The 20,213-nt window shown below is 44.9% G+C and overlaps 1 protein-coding gene across 1 annotated transcript; it reads right to left on the bottom strand.

Annotated features, from left to right (window-relative positions):
- Nucleotides 1-3,479: 3,479 nt before the first annotated feature.
- Nucleotides 3,480-17,630, bottom strand: LOC117365828 (neutrophil elastase-like). Its single transcript, XM_033956703.1, has 5 exons — nucleotides 17,534-17,630; nucleotides 15,085-15,238; nucleotides 5,173-5,314; nucleotides 4,712-4,945; nucleotides 3,480-4,094 (listed from the first exon to the last, which is right to left on the bottom strand). The coding sequence occupies exons 1-5, from the start codon at nucleotides 17,601-17,603 to the stop codon at nucleotides 3,945-3,947; spliced, it is 750 nt and encodes a 249-aa protein (XP_033812594.1). The 5' UTR covers nucleotides 17,604-17,630; the 3' UTR covers nucleotides 3,480-3,944.
- Nucleotides 17,631-20,213: the final 2,583 nt, after the last annotated feature.

The raw sequence follows: 20,213 nt of genomic DNA, 5'->3' as shown, positions 1-20,213 counted from the left end.
GTGTGCAATTCTGGAGGCCACATTATCGCAAAGATGTGCTGAGATTGGAGTCGGTTCAGAGAATGGCCACCCGGATGGTCTCGGGACTCAAAGATCTCCCGTACGAAGAACGGTTAGACAAACTGCAGCTATACTCGCTCGAGGAGCGCAGAGAGAGGGGGGACATGATCGAGACGTTCAAGTATCTCACGGGCCGCATCGAAGCGGAAGAAGATATCTTCTTTTTCAAGGGACCCACGGCAACAAGAGGACATCCGTGGAAAATCAGAGGCGGGAAACTACGAGGTGACACCAGGAAATTCTTTTTCACTGAAAGGGTGGTTGATCATTGGAATAGTCTTCCACTGCAGGTGATTGAGGCCAGCAGCGTGCCTGATTTTAAGGCCAAATCGACACGTGGGTTCTATTCACTAAGAAAAGGTAGGGGAGGGTCATTAGGGTGGGCAGACTAGATGGGCCGTGGCCCTTATCTGCCGTCTATTTCTATGTCTATGTCTATTTGTCCACTCACTCAGTTTGTTCAGGAGAGGAAAGGAGCGGCAGCTTTGAAACCTCAGCCCTGATGAAAAATATTTGAAACATATGCTTGTTGGCAGAGGCGCTCCAAATTATTTATTGTACTGATCAAGATAAGTATTCACAAGATTAACTTCAAATGCATAATAATAAGAAAAAGATACAAAATAATAGCAACAAAAAATTATTTAATGTTGATCCTATGACGATCGGGTGATTGTGATAAGCTTCACATATACCAAATGGGCTTATGTAGCCCTCTGAGGATCAGATATACTTAATATAACATATAAGGAAGAAATTGTTATGACTGGAATATGTGCATGGGTGGATAATCAAGATAAATAGAAACATTATGTGTTGAAGAAAAGCTCTGGAGTGGAGGAGTAACCTAATGGTTAGTGCAAGGACTGAGATCCTGGGGAACCAGCTTCAGTTCCCACTGCAGCTCCTTGTGTTCCTGGGCAAGTCTCTGAGGGCTAGATTCTCTAAACTTTGTGTTAAAAACTGATGGACCGCTGTTGCAGCCGTTATTGTAGTGATTTCAAAAAGGCGAGTCATTCTCCAAAAAACACGTGTGCAAATGAGGTTGGCGGAGAGTAATGAAGGTTCACTAAATTTGCATGTGCCCATCGCTGGTGATAGTGATCAGCACAGAATAAATGCACCCAACCCAAATTGAAGATCGGCAGGAGGGATGCCCACTCCCTCCAGCCATCGAAGTCAAGCCCCCCCCCCCCCCAATATTCCCACATGCCTCCAATGACCCTCCCCCTTACCTTATTTACATGGCTGGCCGGAGGGATGCCTACTCCCTCTGGCCAGCAGGCCCGCCTCTTCAAAATGGCGGCCTTCCCTTCCCCAGTGCATCCTAAGGGGGCCTAAGGTTCTAATTGGCCTTATTTTCCTGTCATTGCCTGAGCCAATCAGTACTCAGGCACTGATCAGAAAATAAGGCAACGACAGCTCAGACCTGTAGGCAAATTTTGGCAGCAAATGTGGCACAATGAGGTTAGAGAATCACCCGGTGATTATAGAAAATTGCTCATTTTAATATTAATATCTCAATCCATCCTCTTTTTTTCTGGAGCCATATGGTAATTCTAACTTTACTCATTTGGATTTGTACTGTAGTGTAAGCTGCACAGAAAGGGTTAAATCAGCTGGTTGACAATTGATTACCATGCTGCAACGTCTCTCCCCTGCTGTTAAATATTTATAGCATTCATTTCAGTTCCCTCTCACTTGTCATCCATCCATGGGAGTTACTGGAAACTCCTGCAAAGCGTGTCACCTACTCTTTCTCCATCCTCCATCCTGTAGTTGGGGGATTGGGTGGGTGCATCATTCTGTATCTAACACTTTTTTCTCCAGATGCTTAGGGGCCATATCTGGAAGAAAATGCCTGACCGTGACGTGAAAGTGAAAGCAAAAAGAGCTGTTTTTTTTAGAGCCAGTCTGCAAATACTTGAATACAGTGGCGAGAATGGGGAATATTGGTAGCAACTGATGCAAACGTGGATACGCAATATTGCATAATAGGAACTCGTGAATAGCGAGAACGGACTGTATAAAGGATCCTCAGCTGTTAGGGTGGGGGAGGTAAAGTCTTGGAAAAGAACAGCGACAGATTATTCCAATAAATTGTTGCTTTATTTCATTCTTGCTGTTGTGTAGAAAATATAGTGTCTAACAGAACATAGGATCTGTGGATGATAAATAGAACAAGAAATTAGACTGAAGAAATGCAGAGATGCAGTTGAATCACCAAGATGAAGGCAACACCCATAATCCACCAGTAGCAGCAATGGTAAAACTGACTGTGAACTTTAGTTCTGTAAAAAGATGCTGTTTTTATTCATCAGCGAAACTGTTGTGGTTAGCAGATTCCTTTACATGGAAGGAAGCTGATATTACAGCAGATTGGGACAGAGGCCACATATAGTGCAAAGTACCATGAATTATGTACTGGTCAGCAAGCCAATTTACATTCTACAAAGCAATAGGAAACCACAAGATACAAACAAATGAATTTGCAATCCAAGCTTAAAAGTTCAAGAAGAATTAATTCCTTCAGTGATAGGAAGAATTCTTGGATACCCATCTTCCACCTGCACCCAGAGGAACTGATGGATAAGAAGTAAAGCCTGGAAAAAATAAACGTGATTCAAGGAACTCAGCCTAGCTTGTACCAGGAGCAGTGCCCAATGCTGAGAACGTGAGAAGCTGGAGAGAAAAGCCCAGTTTTCAGCAGGACATCTCGCATATAATTCAAAATGTCTAATTTCACACATTTCAAATTATACCTATATTCAGACAGGTCTGCCGAGACACAAAGCCAGACCCACTGCCACCCCCAAGTCCTCTACTTGCCTGGAGTCACTGAATGCCAGGAAGCAACAATCTAGAACAGGAAGTTACTTCACAGGAGGCGGGATGCATCAGGAAGAAAGATCCGTGGCCGACAGAGAAGTCTCTCTCAATTGTTGCTGTAAAGGATTTAGGTAAGTAAAGGATGATTGGGGAGGAAGGTTGGAAGTTGGCTTACCATATGGCTCCAGAAAAAGTAGGACGGATTGAGACATCCAGGTTTTCCTTCCATTGCTTTCAATGGCAGTAAAACCTGGATGTCTCAATCCATCCTCTTTTTTTTCTGGAGTACCTTGGTAACCCTAGGATAGATATACTGTACATTAAAACATGAAAATGAGTCCATGGAGGAGAGATCCAGGGTCCATCATCTCACTAATTCTTCACCTCACACACACTGAGCTGCAATCTCATGTACAAAACAATGTTTCAGCATGTCCTCTCAGTAACTGATCTCCCCTCAAGCTGTATTTTGCAGCCTCCCTAAATTCTGAGAAAGGTGGAAAGATCAGTGACCAACCACCCACAAAGTACAAAGCTGATCAAAAACTTGACACACTGAACTGGTCCTTTCCAAATTTTTATTTGAGGGAACATGGTCACGTCTGCATAGTAAAAGCATTAAAGAACATAGGACACAAAATCCCTTTCTTCTCTTTGTTTTCCCAGTAAATCCAGAGTACGTCTGCTCATGACATGCAGTACTGGACCCACATCCATTAGAAGAACATACTTTGGATAAGCATGGATCCTAGATATCTATTCTGAAACTCATCTGGGATATCCTTCTTTACCTTTTATTCCTGCCAGCAAGGCCAGATTGGAATCTGTGGCAAGGTTGAGAAACTGTGCCTTTCTCTCCTCCCTACATACATGTACTGATGCAAGAGAGAAGGTAACAATATTAGCTCTAACTAGCTTCCCAGTAAAAGAACTTTATGTACACCTGAGAAATGGGAGACCTGGGCTTCTGTCTCTGCTTTGGGTCTGTTCTTGCTGTCCCCTCCGATGCTCCGAGGTTTGCGCCACTGCATCAGAGGACTCGACCTCTTCCTCTCTTAACTCGCAAGGGCACTGTCGATAAAGCTTCGGAAAAGTGCAACCTGGGCAAAGAAATCTGGGTCAACTCCACTGCCACAGGTGCGAATGATGAAGGAAGACACGCCATGAAGAACACCATTACAAACCAGTGGTCCACCAGAATCACCCTGCGAGAAAAAGAGAACAGCCGAGTTAGCAGGACCAAAGGGACATGAATTTTCCTAAATGCCAACACATCCATCTTCTCGCTCTCCCTTTGTACCAAGCGCTCTTAAAAGCAACACAGTGTTAGAGATAGGGAGGGACATCCTACTATATCGGTACCAAGAAACCTTCCCTCTTATGGACATCTCTCTAGCAGTGCAACCCAATCCTACCCTGAAGCACTCCCCAAGAACATTGCAGGGCAGAGGGGTTCTTACTGTTCCAGTAATGACAGCCCTTACCAAGTTCATGCACTTCATTCCTGCACTGCAGCACCTTTTGCTATCCAGTAGAGAAACTCACACACACAGAGCTCTGCCAGGGCACTTCACTGTTGCCCTGCAGCACTCTCTTCTGTTCCAGTAATGGTAACCCCACAGAGCACTGTAGCACCCCTTGATATTGCAGTATTAGGCCCTCTCCCTTGCCATACAGCTTTGCCAAAGCACCTCACTCCTGCACTGCAGTCCTCCCTATTCAAGTACTGAAATATCCTCCCCCCTCAACCCGCACCCAGAATCTTCCAAAACACTTCACTCCATTTCCTGTAGAGCAGTAAGTAAATCCATTGATCACTTACAAAACAGATTCCTGCCTGGCGCTTGATAACACGGGTGCAGACATTGGTTGGTCTGCAAAAACGATTCCTAGTAGTTGTAACATTCAGCTCCTGCAGTCGGTCTGAAGAACGGCCTTGAGTGGATAGCTGGCCCCAACCTGCTGTAACACACTGGGTACGTGCTGGGACTGTCTGGTTCTGCTTTGGAAGTTTCACGGTCTGCACAGTGACATTCAGATCAGCTGCACGGTTCAGCTGTGTGGGCACAAGACAGAGGCAGTCACCAGTGTGGGAATAAATGTCAGGATTAGGCTTTGGTTTCCCCTTAAGAGACTTTCTCCAGCCCTCAGGGCCTTAGAATAGGATATTGCTGGTCAGATCCCCTCCGCTCTGAACTCAGGCACTGCACAGATTCAAAAATTCTACCACCCCTCTCATCAACACAAACCTGTTCCTAGCAGCCCTTATTTGTTTACACTCACTTTTAACACCAGAATGTCATTCTTCAAGGATCGAGGGTTGAATCCATTCTCAAAGACCTGCAAGATCTGGAAAGTCTGTCTCGTTACTTCATTGGCAGACAGCGAATGGGCCCCCAGCACAATGGTCACAAATGCAGGATTTCTAGGGAGACGTTGGAGAATCAAGCACATAGAAAAGAATAGGTTCTTACCTCTGTAATCTTTCTTGTAGATGTGTCTAGTGGTCCTGAAATGATAAGGTCTTGTATCTGAACTAGCTGGTTGCTTGCAGAAAACTGTCAATCATGTTTTCAACTCCACATCCTTTCCAGGGAGCTGCTCTTGCCCCCTCAGTTTGTTTTCTGCAAGCAAGTTTCTCAGAAGTGTTTCTGATCTGTTCTTCACGGCGGAAGTCTGCTGCTAGCAGGATCAGCCCTTGGGAACCCTGATTTTCACTATATCAAAAAATGAGCTGACACGAGTTTGAGAAGACTGAGTTCCACTACTACCAACAACCCTAAAATGTTTATGTATATAAAGGCTCAAATATATGGTTACAATGTGATTCCAGAAGAAGGAGGATGAATTGGGTTTTACTTCCACTGAAAGCAATGGAAGTAAGGAGGACAGATAGAGACATCTGGCTTTTATTTGCATTGAAAGCAATGGAAGTAAAACCTGGATGTCTCAATCCGTCCTCCTTTTTCTGGAGTCACATTGTAACCCTATATTTGATCCTTTATATACATAAACATTTTAGGGTTGTTGGTAGTAGTGGAACTCAGTCTTCCCAAACTAGTGTCAGCACATTTTTTGATATAGTGAAAATCAGGGTTCCCAAGGGCTGATCCTGCTAGCAGCAGACTTCCACTGTGCAGAACAGATCAGAAACACTTTTAAGCAACTTGCTTGCAGAAAAGTGATACTGTATTCTCAATGTCTTCGATTAATTCTATATCCATGTCCTCCTGTTGTCTTGGAGGTATGTATACTACACCAAGATACAGGCATTTGTCCTTCCCCCTAGCCAAATTCACCCAGTCGCTGCATCAGGCGTGACTCCAAAGTTCTGTAACAAACTCCTGTAAATAAACTTTCAGTAGACTGCTCATAAAACTTCCATAGAGTAGCCACTGCTACCCTGATTTTCCCAATAGGCTATGATAGCCTTACTCACTAATGTCATGTGGTGCCTGCCTGCTACAGGATAGGATTTCGGTTGGAATCAATGGAGAAGAAATCTGCTTTGCAGATTTGCTGGATGAACCTGGTCTTCTGGCTGCCAAGGTCGGACTGAACCTCAACCCCCGAAAAACTGTGTCGTGAAAAGGGGGAGGACCAGGCAGCTGGCCCACAGTTAGTCCCAGATGAGCAGGGCAGTAGCCTAACAACCTGCGCTCAAACTCCTGATTAAATCAGGGATGCAAGCAGCTATGCAGGGGATAGCTCCTGAGTTCAAAAAATATAAATACAAGCTGGCTATCTTGGTGTCCCCAAAGGCTGATCCTGCTAGCAGCAGACTTCTGCTGTGTAAGTCTGCGTCTTCTCCCAGGCAGAGGTCCCACCAAGTAGGAACCTCTAGGCACCAAGCCTCCAAAGAACACTGAGAAAAAATACCCGAGAATAATAAAACCGCAGAGCAGATCAGAAACACTTCTGAGCAACTTACATTCAGAAAACAAACTGAGGGGGCAAGAACTGCTTCCTGGGAAGGAGGTGGAGTTAAAAACATGATTGACAGTTTTCTGCAAGCACCTTGCTAGTTCAGATTTGCTGGATGAACCTGGAAGAATCAATATATTTAAGATATTTATCTTTCCTAAAATTCTTTTTCTATTCATTAACCTGCTCATATTTATTCCTCACAAATGTTTTGCTACATTTCAATCCTGCATTGTTCATTATATGGTATAACTAGCTGATGCCCCGGCGTTGCACGGGTATTTAATTATAGCAATAACACTGTAAATGGATTCAAATAAAGATACTTTATAGTGGTGAATGAAATTATTTTTTTACAGCTTAATAAAAAGTACAATATTCAAATTATAATGTGAAATATTTGACAAAATTAATACAATACAACTAACGCAAAACGTGATTATAAACAACATTTTTAGTTTCACCTCCTGGAGCAAGAACATATAAATTCTTGGGTGAACCCACCCTTGAGCAAGCAACATAGAGTTGTGGGCTGCGAGACCCCCAGAACATATCACCCCAGGTAGTGAGGGATCTGCATACCAAGTTTCGTTCAAATCGGTCAAGCCGTTTTTGAATTACTGTGAGAATGGCAGCTTTTTACATTTTTTCCATTGACATGAATGGGTGAAATCTGATTTTCTGTTTGTAGCTCTGCCCACGTGTGCAGGTGGGCCGCGAGACCCCCAGAACATATCACCCCAGGTAGTGAGGGATCTGCATACCAAGTTTCGTTCAAATCGGTCAAGCCATTTTTGAATTACAGGGAGAAAGGCAGCTTTTTACATTTTTTCCATTGACATGAATGGGTGAAATCTGATTTACTGTTTGTAGCTCCGCCCACGTGTGCAGGTGGGCCACGAGACCCCCCAGAACATATCACCCCAGGTAGTGAGGGATCTGCATACCAAGTTTCGTTCAAATCGGTCAAGCCGTTTTTGAATTACAGGGAGAAAGGCAGCTTTTTACATTTTTTCCATTGACATGAATGGGTGAAATCTGATTTTCTGTTGGTAGCTCCGCCCACGTGTGCAGGTGGGACGCGAGACCCCGAGAACATATCACCCCAGGTAGTGAGGGATCTGCATACCAAGTGTCGTTCAAACCGGTCAAGCCGTTTTTGAATTACAGTGAGAATGGCAGCTTTGTACATTTTTTCCATTGACATGAATGGGTGAAATCTGATTTACTGTTTGTAGCTCCGCCCACGTGTGCAGGTGGGCCACGAGACCCCCAGAACATATCACCCCAGGTAGTGAGGGATCTGCATACCAAGTTTCGTTCAAATCGGTCAAGCCGTTTTTGAATTACTGTGAGAATGGCAGCTTTTTACATTTTTTTCCATTGACATGAATGGGTAAAATCTGATTTTATGTTTGTAGCTCCGCCCACGTGTGCAGGTGGGCCGCGAGACCCCCAGAACATATCATCCCAGGTAGTGAGGGATCTGCATACCAAGTTTTGTTCAAATCGGTCAAGCCGTTTTTGCGTGATAGTGGCACATACACACACACACACATACATACCTCCGATTTTATATATATAGATAAAAGACCATTAATTAAAGTTCCTATACTATTTCTCTATAAAACATCTGGATGGCTTGGGTTGCCAAATTTGCACTGGTCTTATTGGTCAGCTTGTCTTCGAGCACTACATTGCTGGATAAATCCTCTGGCATTTTCTCCCTGGGTAAGACTGTTAGAAACTTTTCTGACATGCATAACTGGTCTCAGGAATTGAAACCTCCCTATGTTTCAGGACCATTAGACACATTGCACTAGAATAGATTTATAGCACAGGCACTATGATTCTGTGAAGAAAGCTGTTTGTGTGAAAATCACTGTCCTTAGGCCCTGCCTACTGTTTTCTCACAGACAGAAACCCCACACTAAAGTGTGACAACTATCATTGCCAGGATTCTGAAGCTCACCCTGAGGCCGGAAGTCCAAGAGCTTGGTGCCTGCTGAAACAGAGGGATGGACGCATAGGTGTACCAATAAATCAGGAACCTTTTGTGATTGCATCTGACAACAATTTCAAGCTAGTGGAATAGTGTAATAAAGTAGGGGCTAGAGCCAGAGGGGTCGCACTATGAGGCTCCAAGGAAATATTTCCCCATGGAATGGCTTTCCAAGGGAGATGCTAAAGACACAGGACAGGACAGTGACAGACAGAGTTCAATAAAGCCTGAGCCATGCATCAGAAATGAAGCTGTGCAGAGAGGATGGGCCTTACAATCCTTTTGTGTTCTAATTTTCTGTGTTTCTACACAAACAGAGCTGTAGCTCAGGGCAGACAGTAGAAATAATTAATAATAGTAGTATAGGGGTCCTGAGTTGAAGCTGGACTGACTGCTTGGAGCAGTTCATAGAGCCAACAGCAGATGGAGCTAATGAGTCTGAGAGACCAGAACTCCATTGTAGAGAATGACACAGGGCCAATTTTTCCCTGTCCCTGCAAGTTTTGTTGCTGTCCCTATCCCTTTCCCATTCCTGTAAGCTTTGTCTTAACCGCACAAACCTCAAATACTTATGATTTTAAAGTGTTTGAAGCTTGTGCAGATGAGGACAGAGCTTGCAGGAATGGGACAGGGATAGGAAAAAAACTCGTAGGGACGGGACAGGGAAAATTTTGTCCCCCATGTCATTCTCTACTCCATTGCCCTAAAAACTTGTGCTGTGTGTGCAGTTAGTGAAGCCAGATATCCTCTTTATACATGATAGCTCTATTTTTGTTTTTGGGGTTTTTGTTTGGTTTTTTTAATAAATTATCCTCTATCCTGTTTAAGCATGAACAGAACACAATTATCCTGTTTTAAAAATTTGGACAAACACAGAAAAATAACAGAGCTGCTGGTTACTCAGTTCCAGTCGGGAGACGTTTTGTCCTGTCCTGGTTTTGAACTCACATTTCCAATGCAGTATGAGATTTGTAGTCTCCGATTCTACCCACTGAAATCAATGCTGCAGAACCCATAATTCACTAGATGGAGCTGCAAAAATATAGGACTGACCCACAATATCCTATATAATAAAACCCTAGAGCGCGCATGCGCTCTTGAAATTTCGTGATCCCTGCCGCTGTGATTTCTGATCCGTGGCTGCGTTCCATTTTAGAACGCGGAGGCAGGGATCACTCTAGCCACTCCCCTCCTCCCGCCCTCACTCACCAACCGCTGGAGGAAGTGCAGGCAAGCTTGGTCCCGATTGGTGCTGGCGGCAGCTGCCGGGAGGAGGGCTTCGTGGAGCACCGCCACACGCCAACACCTCACAGTCTCCTGAGCCGCGTCCTTGCCACCCCGATTGCTGGCGTTCAGTCTTCACGCTTCCGCGACGCAGGGTATGAGTAAGGGAGCCGAGTCAGCAGAGGTTGGGCTGGGAGGGAAGAGAAGCGGTCTGCCTCGGGTTTTTCAAGGCCTGGATTCTTCGGGCAGCAGCAGTGTTTACAATTCGCTGCTGTTGCCGGCTTCAGGCCTTCCTCTCTGGCGGGTCCTGCCTACTTTCTGTTTCAGGAAGACGACCCGACAGAGAGGAAGACCTGAAGAGGAGCAAAAACCACACACACAGTCGACCTCAGAACGCCTGCCCTCCCCGCCTCACGCTCCCAGCCACTCAGCCAATCGTTCAGCACAGTCAAAGGAGGTCCGGCAGCGGCTGACCAATAAGAAGGGGTTTTACGGTTGCGACGCGGAAGTGTCAGGAGGGGCTGGTGGTTGCTTTGTAGAATTAGGCGCTGCCGCCGCAAGCACAATAGACTTTGGATCATTATCATTTTTTTCCCCCCCCCCATAAAATTTATGTATTTGGTCGTATTCTTCTGGGTACGATGTTTGTCACAAGTTGCGTTCCTTATGGAACGCGCTGAGAAGTCACTGATTCGGACAGAAGGAAATTTGCCGAAGTAGGTTTGAAAGGAGAAAGGGACTAGGCGGCAACAGCAATGAATTGTGAATGCTGCTGCTGCTGCCCGATGAAGTTCAAAGAGAAAGGGAGCAGAGGAGGAGAGAATGGCTTGGAGGGCAGAAGAGATGGCAGGGCATGGAGGGAAGGAGGAATGTATGCCAGACCAAGGGAAAAGGAAGGGGGAAAGGAAGGAGAAGATGCCAAATGGAACAGAGAGAGAGAGAGAGGGCGGACACTGGATGGAAAGAGAAGAGAGTGCAGTGAATGGAAGGGGCAAGACAGAGGGTGAACAATAGATAGAAGGGGTAGAGAGAGGGAGACAGACACTGAATGGAAGTCTGAGGGACAGGGGGAGCAGACGTTGGATGGAAGTGGGGAAGAGAAAGAAAAAAGGGCATATGCAGGATTGAGGGAAGAGGATAGAGTTAGAAATAAAGATAGACAGACAGGGGGCCAGGGAGAGACAGACAGAAAGAATGACAGACAGACAGCATCCAAGGAGAGAGAGACAAATAAAAAAAACCCAGACAGACATGTACTCTAGCACCCATTAATGTAACGGGCTTAAACACTAGTTCCTTCTAATAAACGGATAACTTGGAAGCTCTAATGTAAATTGAACTTCCTACTTGACCACATATGCAAGGTTATCTAGTTCCAGGCTGAAGGTGTTAGGCTTTCCTGGATTTCTGCCCACTCCATTCTGTTGTATTATGGGACTTGCAACACTGATTTCAAAGGGCAGGATCAAGCATTACAAATCCCATACTGCTTTGGGATGTAAGTTCAAAACCAGGACTGGCCAAGAAGTCTGCAGTCTGGATGTCAGAACTGCGTGACTAGCAGCTCTGTGTGTACAGATTAAGGATTAAAAAAAAACCCCAAAACAGAAATTGCAGAGACTTTGTGTCTCCTCATCTCTTTCCCTTCTACTCCTTATGATTCCTCTCCATTAGGCAATTCAATTTCTCTCTGCCTCATCCCGTCCTTCACCCTCCTGTTTCCTATCCAGAGCCCCAATGCTCAAAGTTCAGGTGCTATAGCAAACAGCACTGCCCCATACCACAGGAACAGCAGAGACAAACAGCCCTCCATACTCAAAGTTAATGGCCTTCAAATTATATGCATGCTGTGAGACCAAAAGTAAGGGAGAAGAATGTGTTTGCCACTGTCTGGCACATGCAAACAGGTTTCTTGAAAAGTGCAGCTCTAGCCTGAATGCCCAGGAAAATCCTGAAGTGAAGCACATGGCGGTGCCACTCTTCTATGCCTTTAAATATAAGCTTTAAAAAAAAAAAATGTCCAACTTGAAAGGGTTTTTAAGCACAGAAAACAATGCTAATGTGTGCTTTCACTATCAGGTTTGCTTGGATCCACACACATTTGTTTCTCAGTACTGGTGCTTAGAGGCTTGCATGGGCTTCTGAAACAAATCAAAACCAACAGATTTTAAACAGAAAATCATAATAAATCCTCTCTTTGACCCCCTCCCCCAATACCAGCTCCGAGCTGCATTAGGTTTCCAGCTGTAAGAACAAGGCTTGTTTGTGCGCTGTTATCTGAGCATTGGAGGACATAGCAAATGACCTTAGTAGTAGAGAATGACAAGGGGACATTTTTTCGTCTCGTTCCGTCCCAGCGAGTTATTTTGCTGTCCTTGCCCTATTCCTGCAAGCTCTGTCCTCATCTGCAGAAACCTCAAACACTTTAAAATCAGAAGTGTGCGGTTAAGGCAGAGTTTACAGGAATGGGCGGGGACGGGACGGGGAAAAATTTGTCCCCGTGTCTTTCTCTGCTTAGTAGCCCTTTATTTGGCGTTGTAGCTCAGAAGCAACGTGTGTCTTCTATGGCTCTTATGGGAGATCTGCATCTCCAAATGCCTCTTGGCACTGTTGCTCTCCTTCAACATCAAGTTGCATAAAGCAGCCGTTTCACCATCTGCCAATTAAAGGGTTAATAAATATTTTTTACTACACACACATTTATAAACAATTTGTGACCCTCTTTAGCATACATCTTATTTCCTACACTAAAGCCCTCTCAGCATTTTGCGCAGATTAACGCCGGAACTAGTCCATCACTAATCAGCTCTAGTGTCAGTGTCAAGTCCTGAATATCGGCCCTCAGGCTCCCCTTCCTCAGCAAGCTCACCCTCCTCCCTTGCTCTCATATCATTGCATTCCCTCTCGGTTTCTTGGGGTATAGAGAGTCTAGTGCCAAACCAGCAAGGCAGGGATGCAGTGACAATGTGCTGTCCCTGTTCCCATGGTTGCTCTCTCCTCAGGATGCACACTTTAAAACAATGCTGAGCAACACACCAGCTTTCATAGATAGACTTTTGATTCCTTACGACCCCCCAAGATCTCTAAGATCTATCTCTCAATATAACCTTAATATTCCCTCTTTAAAAATCATAGGCACGCGTCGTACCTCCACGTTTTCTGTAACAGCCCCTACAATCTGGAACGCTCTCCCTTTATATCTAAAAATGGAAAAAAACCTAAAAATTTTTAAAAGCAATTTAAAATGCTTTCTATTTAAAGATGCTTTTAATTAAACTATGGTAGTCTAACTATTAATTTTATATTGTTTCCCAGTCCTTAAGTGTTTTTTCCTTAAATGTTACTCGCTTTTTCTATTACAATTGTATTTCTCCCCCCTTCCCACATGTATCTATGGCCTATGGGTCAATATTTATCTAGTTCTGTACGGTCAGTTGTCCTGTAGATTTGATAAAAGTTCGTCTAATTGTTTTGTTTGTTTAAATTGTTAAAGTTTTTACTTTGTACAACGCTTTGAAGAATTGATAAAGCGTTTAATCAAAAACTGAATAAACTATAAACTATAAACTTCCTTGCTAATCAGGACACCAGGAAGGACAGTAGGAGCAGCTGCAGAAGAAAGGGTGTACTTATAGTGTCTCCACAGAGCTGCCAAGTTGCCTAGTTCTAGGAGAGAGACTTTTTTGCCAGTCCTGTTTTTAAACTTACATCCCAAAGCAGTATGGGATTTGTAGTCCCTGATTCTATCTGCTGCAAGTCCTATAATGCAATATTATGAGGGCATCTGAAATCCCAGACTGGCCTAAAAATCTCCCTCCTGGAACAGGGTAATTTGGAAGCTCTGTTATCATGCTATCAGTCTGGCTTCATGGCCAGAAAGGCACATTGCAGGAAAATTCAAACTATTGTAGTCTGAAAACAAACACCACAGAGAAACCTGAAAATTTGGGGGTTTGAAATGTGTTGCACCTTGCAGTATCCCTGGCCAGAGTTATGAGATCTTTCCTGTATACTTATACTCTGTAGTGAGCACAGCAACTGTCCATGTAAAAGATGCTGGAATAAACTTGAGAATATCCAGATTGTAGTTTATCTAAAAACTGACGCCTCAGCCCCACCACTCCACCGCAATATTTAGTTTAAACGGGAAGTTTGATGTGGGTGCCTCATCATTGGCTGTCAATTTTGTAACGTTTATTTAGATCGTTAACATCGGTGGGATGGGCGGATAGATACTGCGAGACTTAATGAATTTGAGCAAAGATGCATTTTTTCTTTGGATACAGTTGAACCTCACGGATTAAATATTGAGATTGAGTGGGGCACGGTATAATTCGGACGGGACCAATAGAATGTAGGGGGTGGAGATTTGGATGATAGAGAGGGAAGATTTAAATTTCACTCCAGGGACGCCGCCGCCATCTTTTCTCATGATTAATGTGGAGTCGGATGGCAGCGGCACCTCTGGTGAGTATACCATTGAAATACGATTATTATTTTTAAACTAATTATAGATTGGAGGGAGAGGTTATGCAATCGTATGTGACAACTTTCTCTTTATATCCTACAGGGAGACCCTTGATAAAACACATTTCTGTGAAACATGTCGGGTCTGACTCCCTGGGTTTATGCTGAGATAAGTATACAAAAAAACTTTTAAACTTTATATTATGATATTCAAAAATTGAAGAGTCTTGAAATATTTATTTATTTCTTAAAGTTTTTTGAAGTTTATTGCACTGAATAGAGAAAATAAAAAACAAAAAATAATAATAAAAAACAACAGTTAAAAATGTTAACGATCTAAATAAACGTTACAAAATTGACAGCCAATGATGAGGCACCCACATCAAACTTCCCGTTTAAACTAAATATTGCGGTGGAGTGGTGGGGCTGAGGCGTCAGTTTTTAGATAAACTACAATCTGGATATTCTTTTGATATACACTATAGCTATTAATCTGGATTATATCAAACAAATACCTTTGCCACACGGTTTGCAAGCTTGGAATAAACTTGAGAGCAGTAGAGAGAGATGTCACTTACAAATCCATAAGGCAGTGAGCTGCTGTTATCACGAACTGGGGGGCTACAAGTGACCCCCCGCAGAAGTGCAGCCCTCGAATCTGCAGGGAAGCGATGAAGGGCCAGGAGTTAGGAACAGCTTCTCTACCTCCAACAATCCAGTTTTGAAGAATGCCTGGCAGGTTGTTAAAGATAAATTCACATTATTGCGAATCGGAACCATTCTCTGGGGTCCCAGTTTGTAAGGAAATTTGTATTTGCATAATAGAGTACATGCCCAAACAGAATCACATACGGTACAACAAATCGAACATCAATAAAACATAATAGTGATAATGTAAAGCGTACTAAAATTACGAAGAGGCTACCAGCGCCTCGCATCAAAACACTATGAGCTTTTTTACAAAGGTGCGCTAGCGTTTATAGCGCACATACCGGATTAGCGCGTGCTACCCAAAAAACTAATGCCTACTCAAGAGGAGGCAATAGCGGCTAGCATGCATGGCAATTTAGCACTTGTTATTCCATGCGTTAAGGCCCTAACGCACCTTTGTAAAAGGAGCCCAATAGATCAAGTCCCTTATTTCATCTTGCAGAAGAGGTGTTTCTTCAACATTTTCTTAAAACTACTCAAACTTGTTTGCTGTCGTAAATATCCCAGAAGCTTATGTTTCCTAGCCAGGGCAAAAGTTAAATACCTTATGGCCTCATGGAAGGAATTCTATGGAGCAGCTAAAACAAAAGACCTTTTACCAGCCAAACAACTTAATTGGCTTTCTCCAGCTGCAGTTCACCCAATAGCATGAGACTGGGCAACACAGAGCATGATGACAGATACACTGACTTTGTGAATCTGACTAGAGAATGACACGGTGAAAGGGACAAATATCCCAGCAGGATCTAAATCCTATAGGCAAAAACTGCAGAACCGCTCATAAACCTATTTGTCAATTCCTGGTCTATGTCATCCAGAAACCTGAAATCGCTTCAACTGCTCCTCCCATCTTCCTACGGAGTTACATCCAAATGCATAGTTGACTCGCTCTTCACACAAATTGGCGCCAAGATCTGGAACAACCTCCTGACTGACAAAGGATGGAAACATTCTACAACAGATTCCAAAAAAAACATTAAAAACTCTTTTCTTTGAAAGCATACACACTGTAGATAACTAGATGCCACTAAATCCCACACTCTCTACTCAAGTGCTACACCAGTCTGGTCATAGAACCTCCATTCTCTCTTCCGTATTTTTCTGTTCATAACTCTGCCTTCCTTATACTGCTATAATGTAGCATACACATTCTGTAATTCCTTATATTGTAAGTCACCTTGAACCTGTTTAGGCATAGCGTGACTCAGAAATACTAGATTAGATTACACTTCTCCCTCAATATTCGTGGGGGTTAGGGGCAGAGCTGGCCCACAAATATTAAAAACCCGTGAATAATATTCGGGCCGGTTCTGACCCACCCACCCCACCTTCCCCCAGAATCTCAGACCTTACCTTAAGCCCTCTGAGACTCCCCGGAACCATACCTGATGGTCTAGTGGGCTTTTGGGGCAGGAGCGATCTTCCTACGCTCCTGCCCCATGCAGATCACTCATAGAAAATGGCTTCCGTGAGCTCCCGTCGTAGTCTCGGGGGCAGGAGCGTAGGAAGATTGCTCCTGCCCTGAAAGCCCGCTAGACCACCAGGTAAGATTCTGGGGAGTCTCAGAGGGCTTAAAAATAGCCCAAAAAATTAAAATCAATTAAAAAAAAAAAAATCACGAATAACTGAATCCGCGGATACTAAATTGCGGATTCGGAGGGAGAAGTGTAGATCAGTGTCCCACAAACTTTTCAACACCAGGGCACACTAAACCTGGTGCCGCAGCCAGAAGGCACCCGGCAGTGTGTGGACGTCGATGTGATGTCATTACTTCAACGTCGGCACATGCGCGGAGGTCCTCTGGCTGGACCCTGAACTTGTCTCTATGCCAGTGGGGGAGAAAGTCATTGGGCTGGCTGACAGCCTATAGGATGTGCCTCTCGATGCGAGAGGTACGTCGTGTTAACAGTCAACTGGTGCCTCTCCTCTTTGCCAGCGTCTTACGGCACACAATTTGCGATACACTGGATTAGAACTATTTCCATCCCCATTCTGTCCCTGCCCCATCCCTGTAAGCTCTGTCCTCAAGTGTTCCAGGCTTGTGCAGATGAGGACAGAGCTTGCAGGGATAGGACAGGGACAGAACTCACAGGAATGGAACTGAGATGGAGATAGATCCCACGGGTATGGGGACAAATTTTTTCCCTTATCATTCTCTAGGTCAGACGCTCAAGACAATCCATTTCCTGCACTCTCTCAACGCTGTACACAGGACATAGCTCAGGGCCAGGGATCTGTCCTTATGCCGGATTCTTAACTATACAGGCTGTCATAAATCCTAGCTGAATCAGAAAAATGTGGGAAATGCAAACTTACCGCCTTGGCTGGAGTAAACTGTACAAAGCACCCAGAGAGCGGAGGAGAGAAGCCAGAGAAGCTTCATCATAGTGCACCAGTCACAAGAGATTAGACCAATTCCTGATATCACTAGCCCCACTTTGCTTTTAAAGCCTTAAGGATGGGCAGTTATCATTACGCCATAGCCACAGTTTAACGGTCTGCTTCCTGAATGCCTGTACCAAGACTGCAGGCACCTGGTGTCCTGCCCCCTAGCACCCTATCCACCCAAACAAAAGAATGATAATCCCCCCCCCCCTCTACTTAATACATGAGGGTTCAGAGGAGAGAAGGTGGTTGTAAATTCAGATCTGATACACACAGGAGTGAAGCTTGAACTCTGAGGACTGAGAAGACTTCCTTACAAGAACAACGAGGACAATGGTGAGAAACACACTGAGCCAGGCCTGGGTTTTTATGAGCACTCCTGGTAATGTCAGAGTCCCTTATCTTGGGTTATGGCATTAGGAACACCTGAGGTGGTCCCCTTTACCATGTTGTAGACATGGATGTGCAGTTCAGTGTAGTTACTTACCTGTAACGTAGGTTCTCCGTGGACAGCAGGATAAATCAGCCACATATAGGGGTGATGTCCCAACAGCTCCCATTTGCAGGATATGCTCTCCAATAACTCTGAGATTTTTTTCCCCTCTCTGAGCATGTGTGGTGCCCGGGGCCCCACCGGGCATGCCCGAGCACTACCCATTCCCCCCCTGCTTCCCCATATTCCCTCAGGATGTTCCTAGCTATGACCAGATCGGCCCTAAGGGGAGGAGGGACGGTTTTGTGGATGACTTATCCTGCTTACCACGGAGAACCCATGTTACAGGTAAGTAACTGCACTTTCTCCTAGGACAAGCAGGATGAGTCAGCCACATATGGGTGACTCCCCAGCCGAGGGATGCGCAGATTAGCCTTGTTACACTTTTGCACCCTATGCATTCCTCGCCTGGCTGTGGAGGCCGAGCCGGGCAGGATAAAAGGCAGACCAGAGTAGGTTGTGTGAATATGGCTTTAATGAAAAACTGCGGAAGCAACAACTGGTTAACAATTATCAAGCAACTCTTACTCAGCATCTAGTATAGACCAGGGGTAGGCAATTCCAGTCCTCGAGAGCCGGAGCCAGGTCAGGTTTTCAGGATATCCATAATAAATATGCATGAGATAGATTTGCATCTCAAGGAGGCAGTGCATGCAAATCCATCTCATACATATTCATTATGGATATCCTGAAAACCTGACCTGGCTCCGGCTCTCGAGGACCGGAATTGCCTACCCCTGGACTAAATCAATATCTATTAGAAACAGAGAAAACTTGTTCAACACTTAAGCATAACTTGGGTAACTTTGTCAGCACCTAGCTTGCTGTGCTGAGAGGTGGTGACTTTAGCTTACAAGTCCATAAAAAAAACCCAGTCACAATTTGTTTCTCGAGGCTGTGACTGGTGTGGAGATTTAGAAGGCTCCCCTGGTCTGCGGTTGTCTTCTATTGACTTTCAAAACACGGCAGTGTGGTCCCTCCCAGGCGGTGCAGCCTTCTACTGCCCTTCCCGGGCTGTTGAGGTTGAGGGCTGCCCCGGTGTAAGGGCTGCTTGCAAGACTGTGTCTGAGTGCATTAGGGGCTTGAAAGACAGGTACGTTAGATAGATTGTGAGCCCAGAGAGGGAAAAATGCTTGAGTACCTGATTGTAAAAACCGCTTAGATAACCTTGATAGGCGGTATATAAAATCCTAATAAAACTTAAACTTGAAACTCTGTCCAGGCAGTGGTATTTGGCGAAGGTATACACTGAGGACCACGTGGTCACGTTACAGATGTCCTCTATTGGCGTGTGGCGATTCTAGCTGTACTCTTTTATAGGCAGCTTGTCAGATCCATTGTGTCCTGTCGAGGTACTTAGCTAGGGCCCATACACAGTCCAGGGAGTGTCGCTGGCATGGTTCTGATCCTCCTTGTGGTTGGATGTAGAACGTGGGAAGGGCGATTGGCTGGTTCATATGGAAAGCCGAAGCTACCTTAAGAATCTGGGGTGGATCCTGAACACTACCTGGTCTTCAAGCAGTAGCGTGTAGGGAGGACCAGCGCTTGGATCTCACTGATGTGTCTGGCCGATGCAATGGTGGTTAGAAAAAGGGGTTTCTATGTGAGGAATCTTGGATCTGCCTCCCATAAAGGTTCGAAGGGGTCGAGAGTAAGTTGATGCAGCACCAGGTTGAGGTCTTACCTGGGTGGTGGTGGTCTGACCGGTGGGTGTAAGTTGGCTAGTCCTTTCATGAATCCTGAGATCACTGTGTGCCCTGGACTTACTTAAGATTAAACCTGGTGTGGGCCAAATAAAGAGAAGACTTCCGACGCAGGCGCAGATTGCATGAGGAGCCGTCACCCGTGGCTTTGAACCGAAAAATGACTGCAGCAAGGGAGCTGGCCAGAAACTAAATGCTCACCGGAGGGCTGCACAAAATATATATAGAGAGAGACCTACAACTCACTGCTCTTGCTTCGGGCCTTCCTCCGCAGACACAGAAAGCAGGTAGGACCCGGCAACGAGGAAGGCCCAAAGCAAGCAAGAGCAGCGAGTTGTGAATGCTGTGCTGCCGACGGGTGTGTGAGACAGGGAAGGGGGAAGAGAAATGCTGCTGCTGCACCTACCTGGGGAGA

This window comes from Geotrypetes seraphini, chromosome 8 (assembly GCF_902459505.1).
Source record: "Geotrypetes seraphini chromosome 8, aGeoSer1.1, whole genome shotgun sequence".
NCBI classification, from domain to species: domain Eukaryota; kingdom Metazoa; phylum Chordata; class Amphibia; order Gymnophiona; family Dermophiidae; genus Geotrypetes; species Geotrypetes seraphini.
Note: the sequence above shows the minus strand (reverse complement) of the source record. Positions and strands in the feature narration are given on the sequence as shown.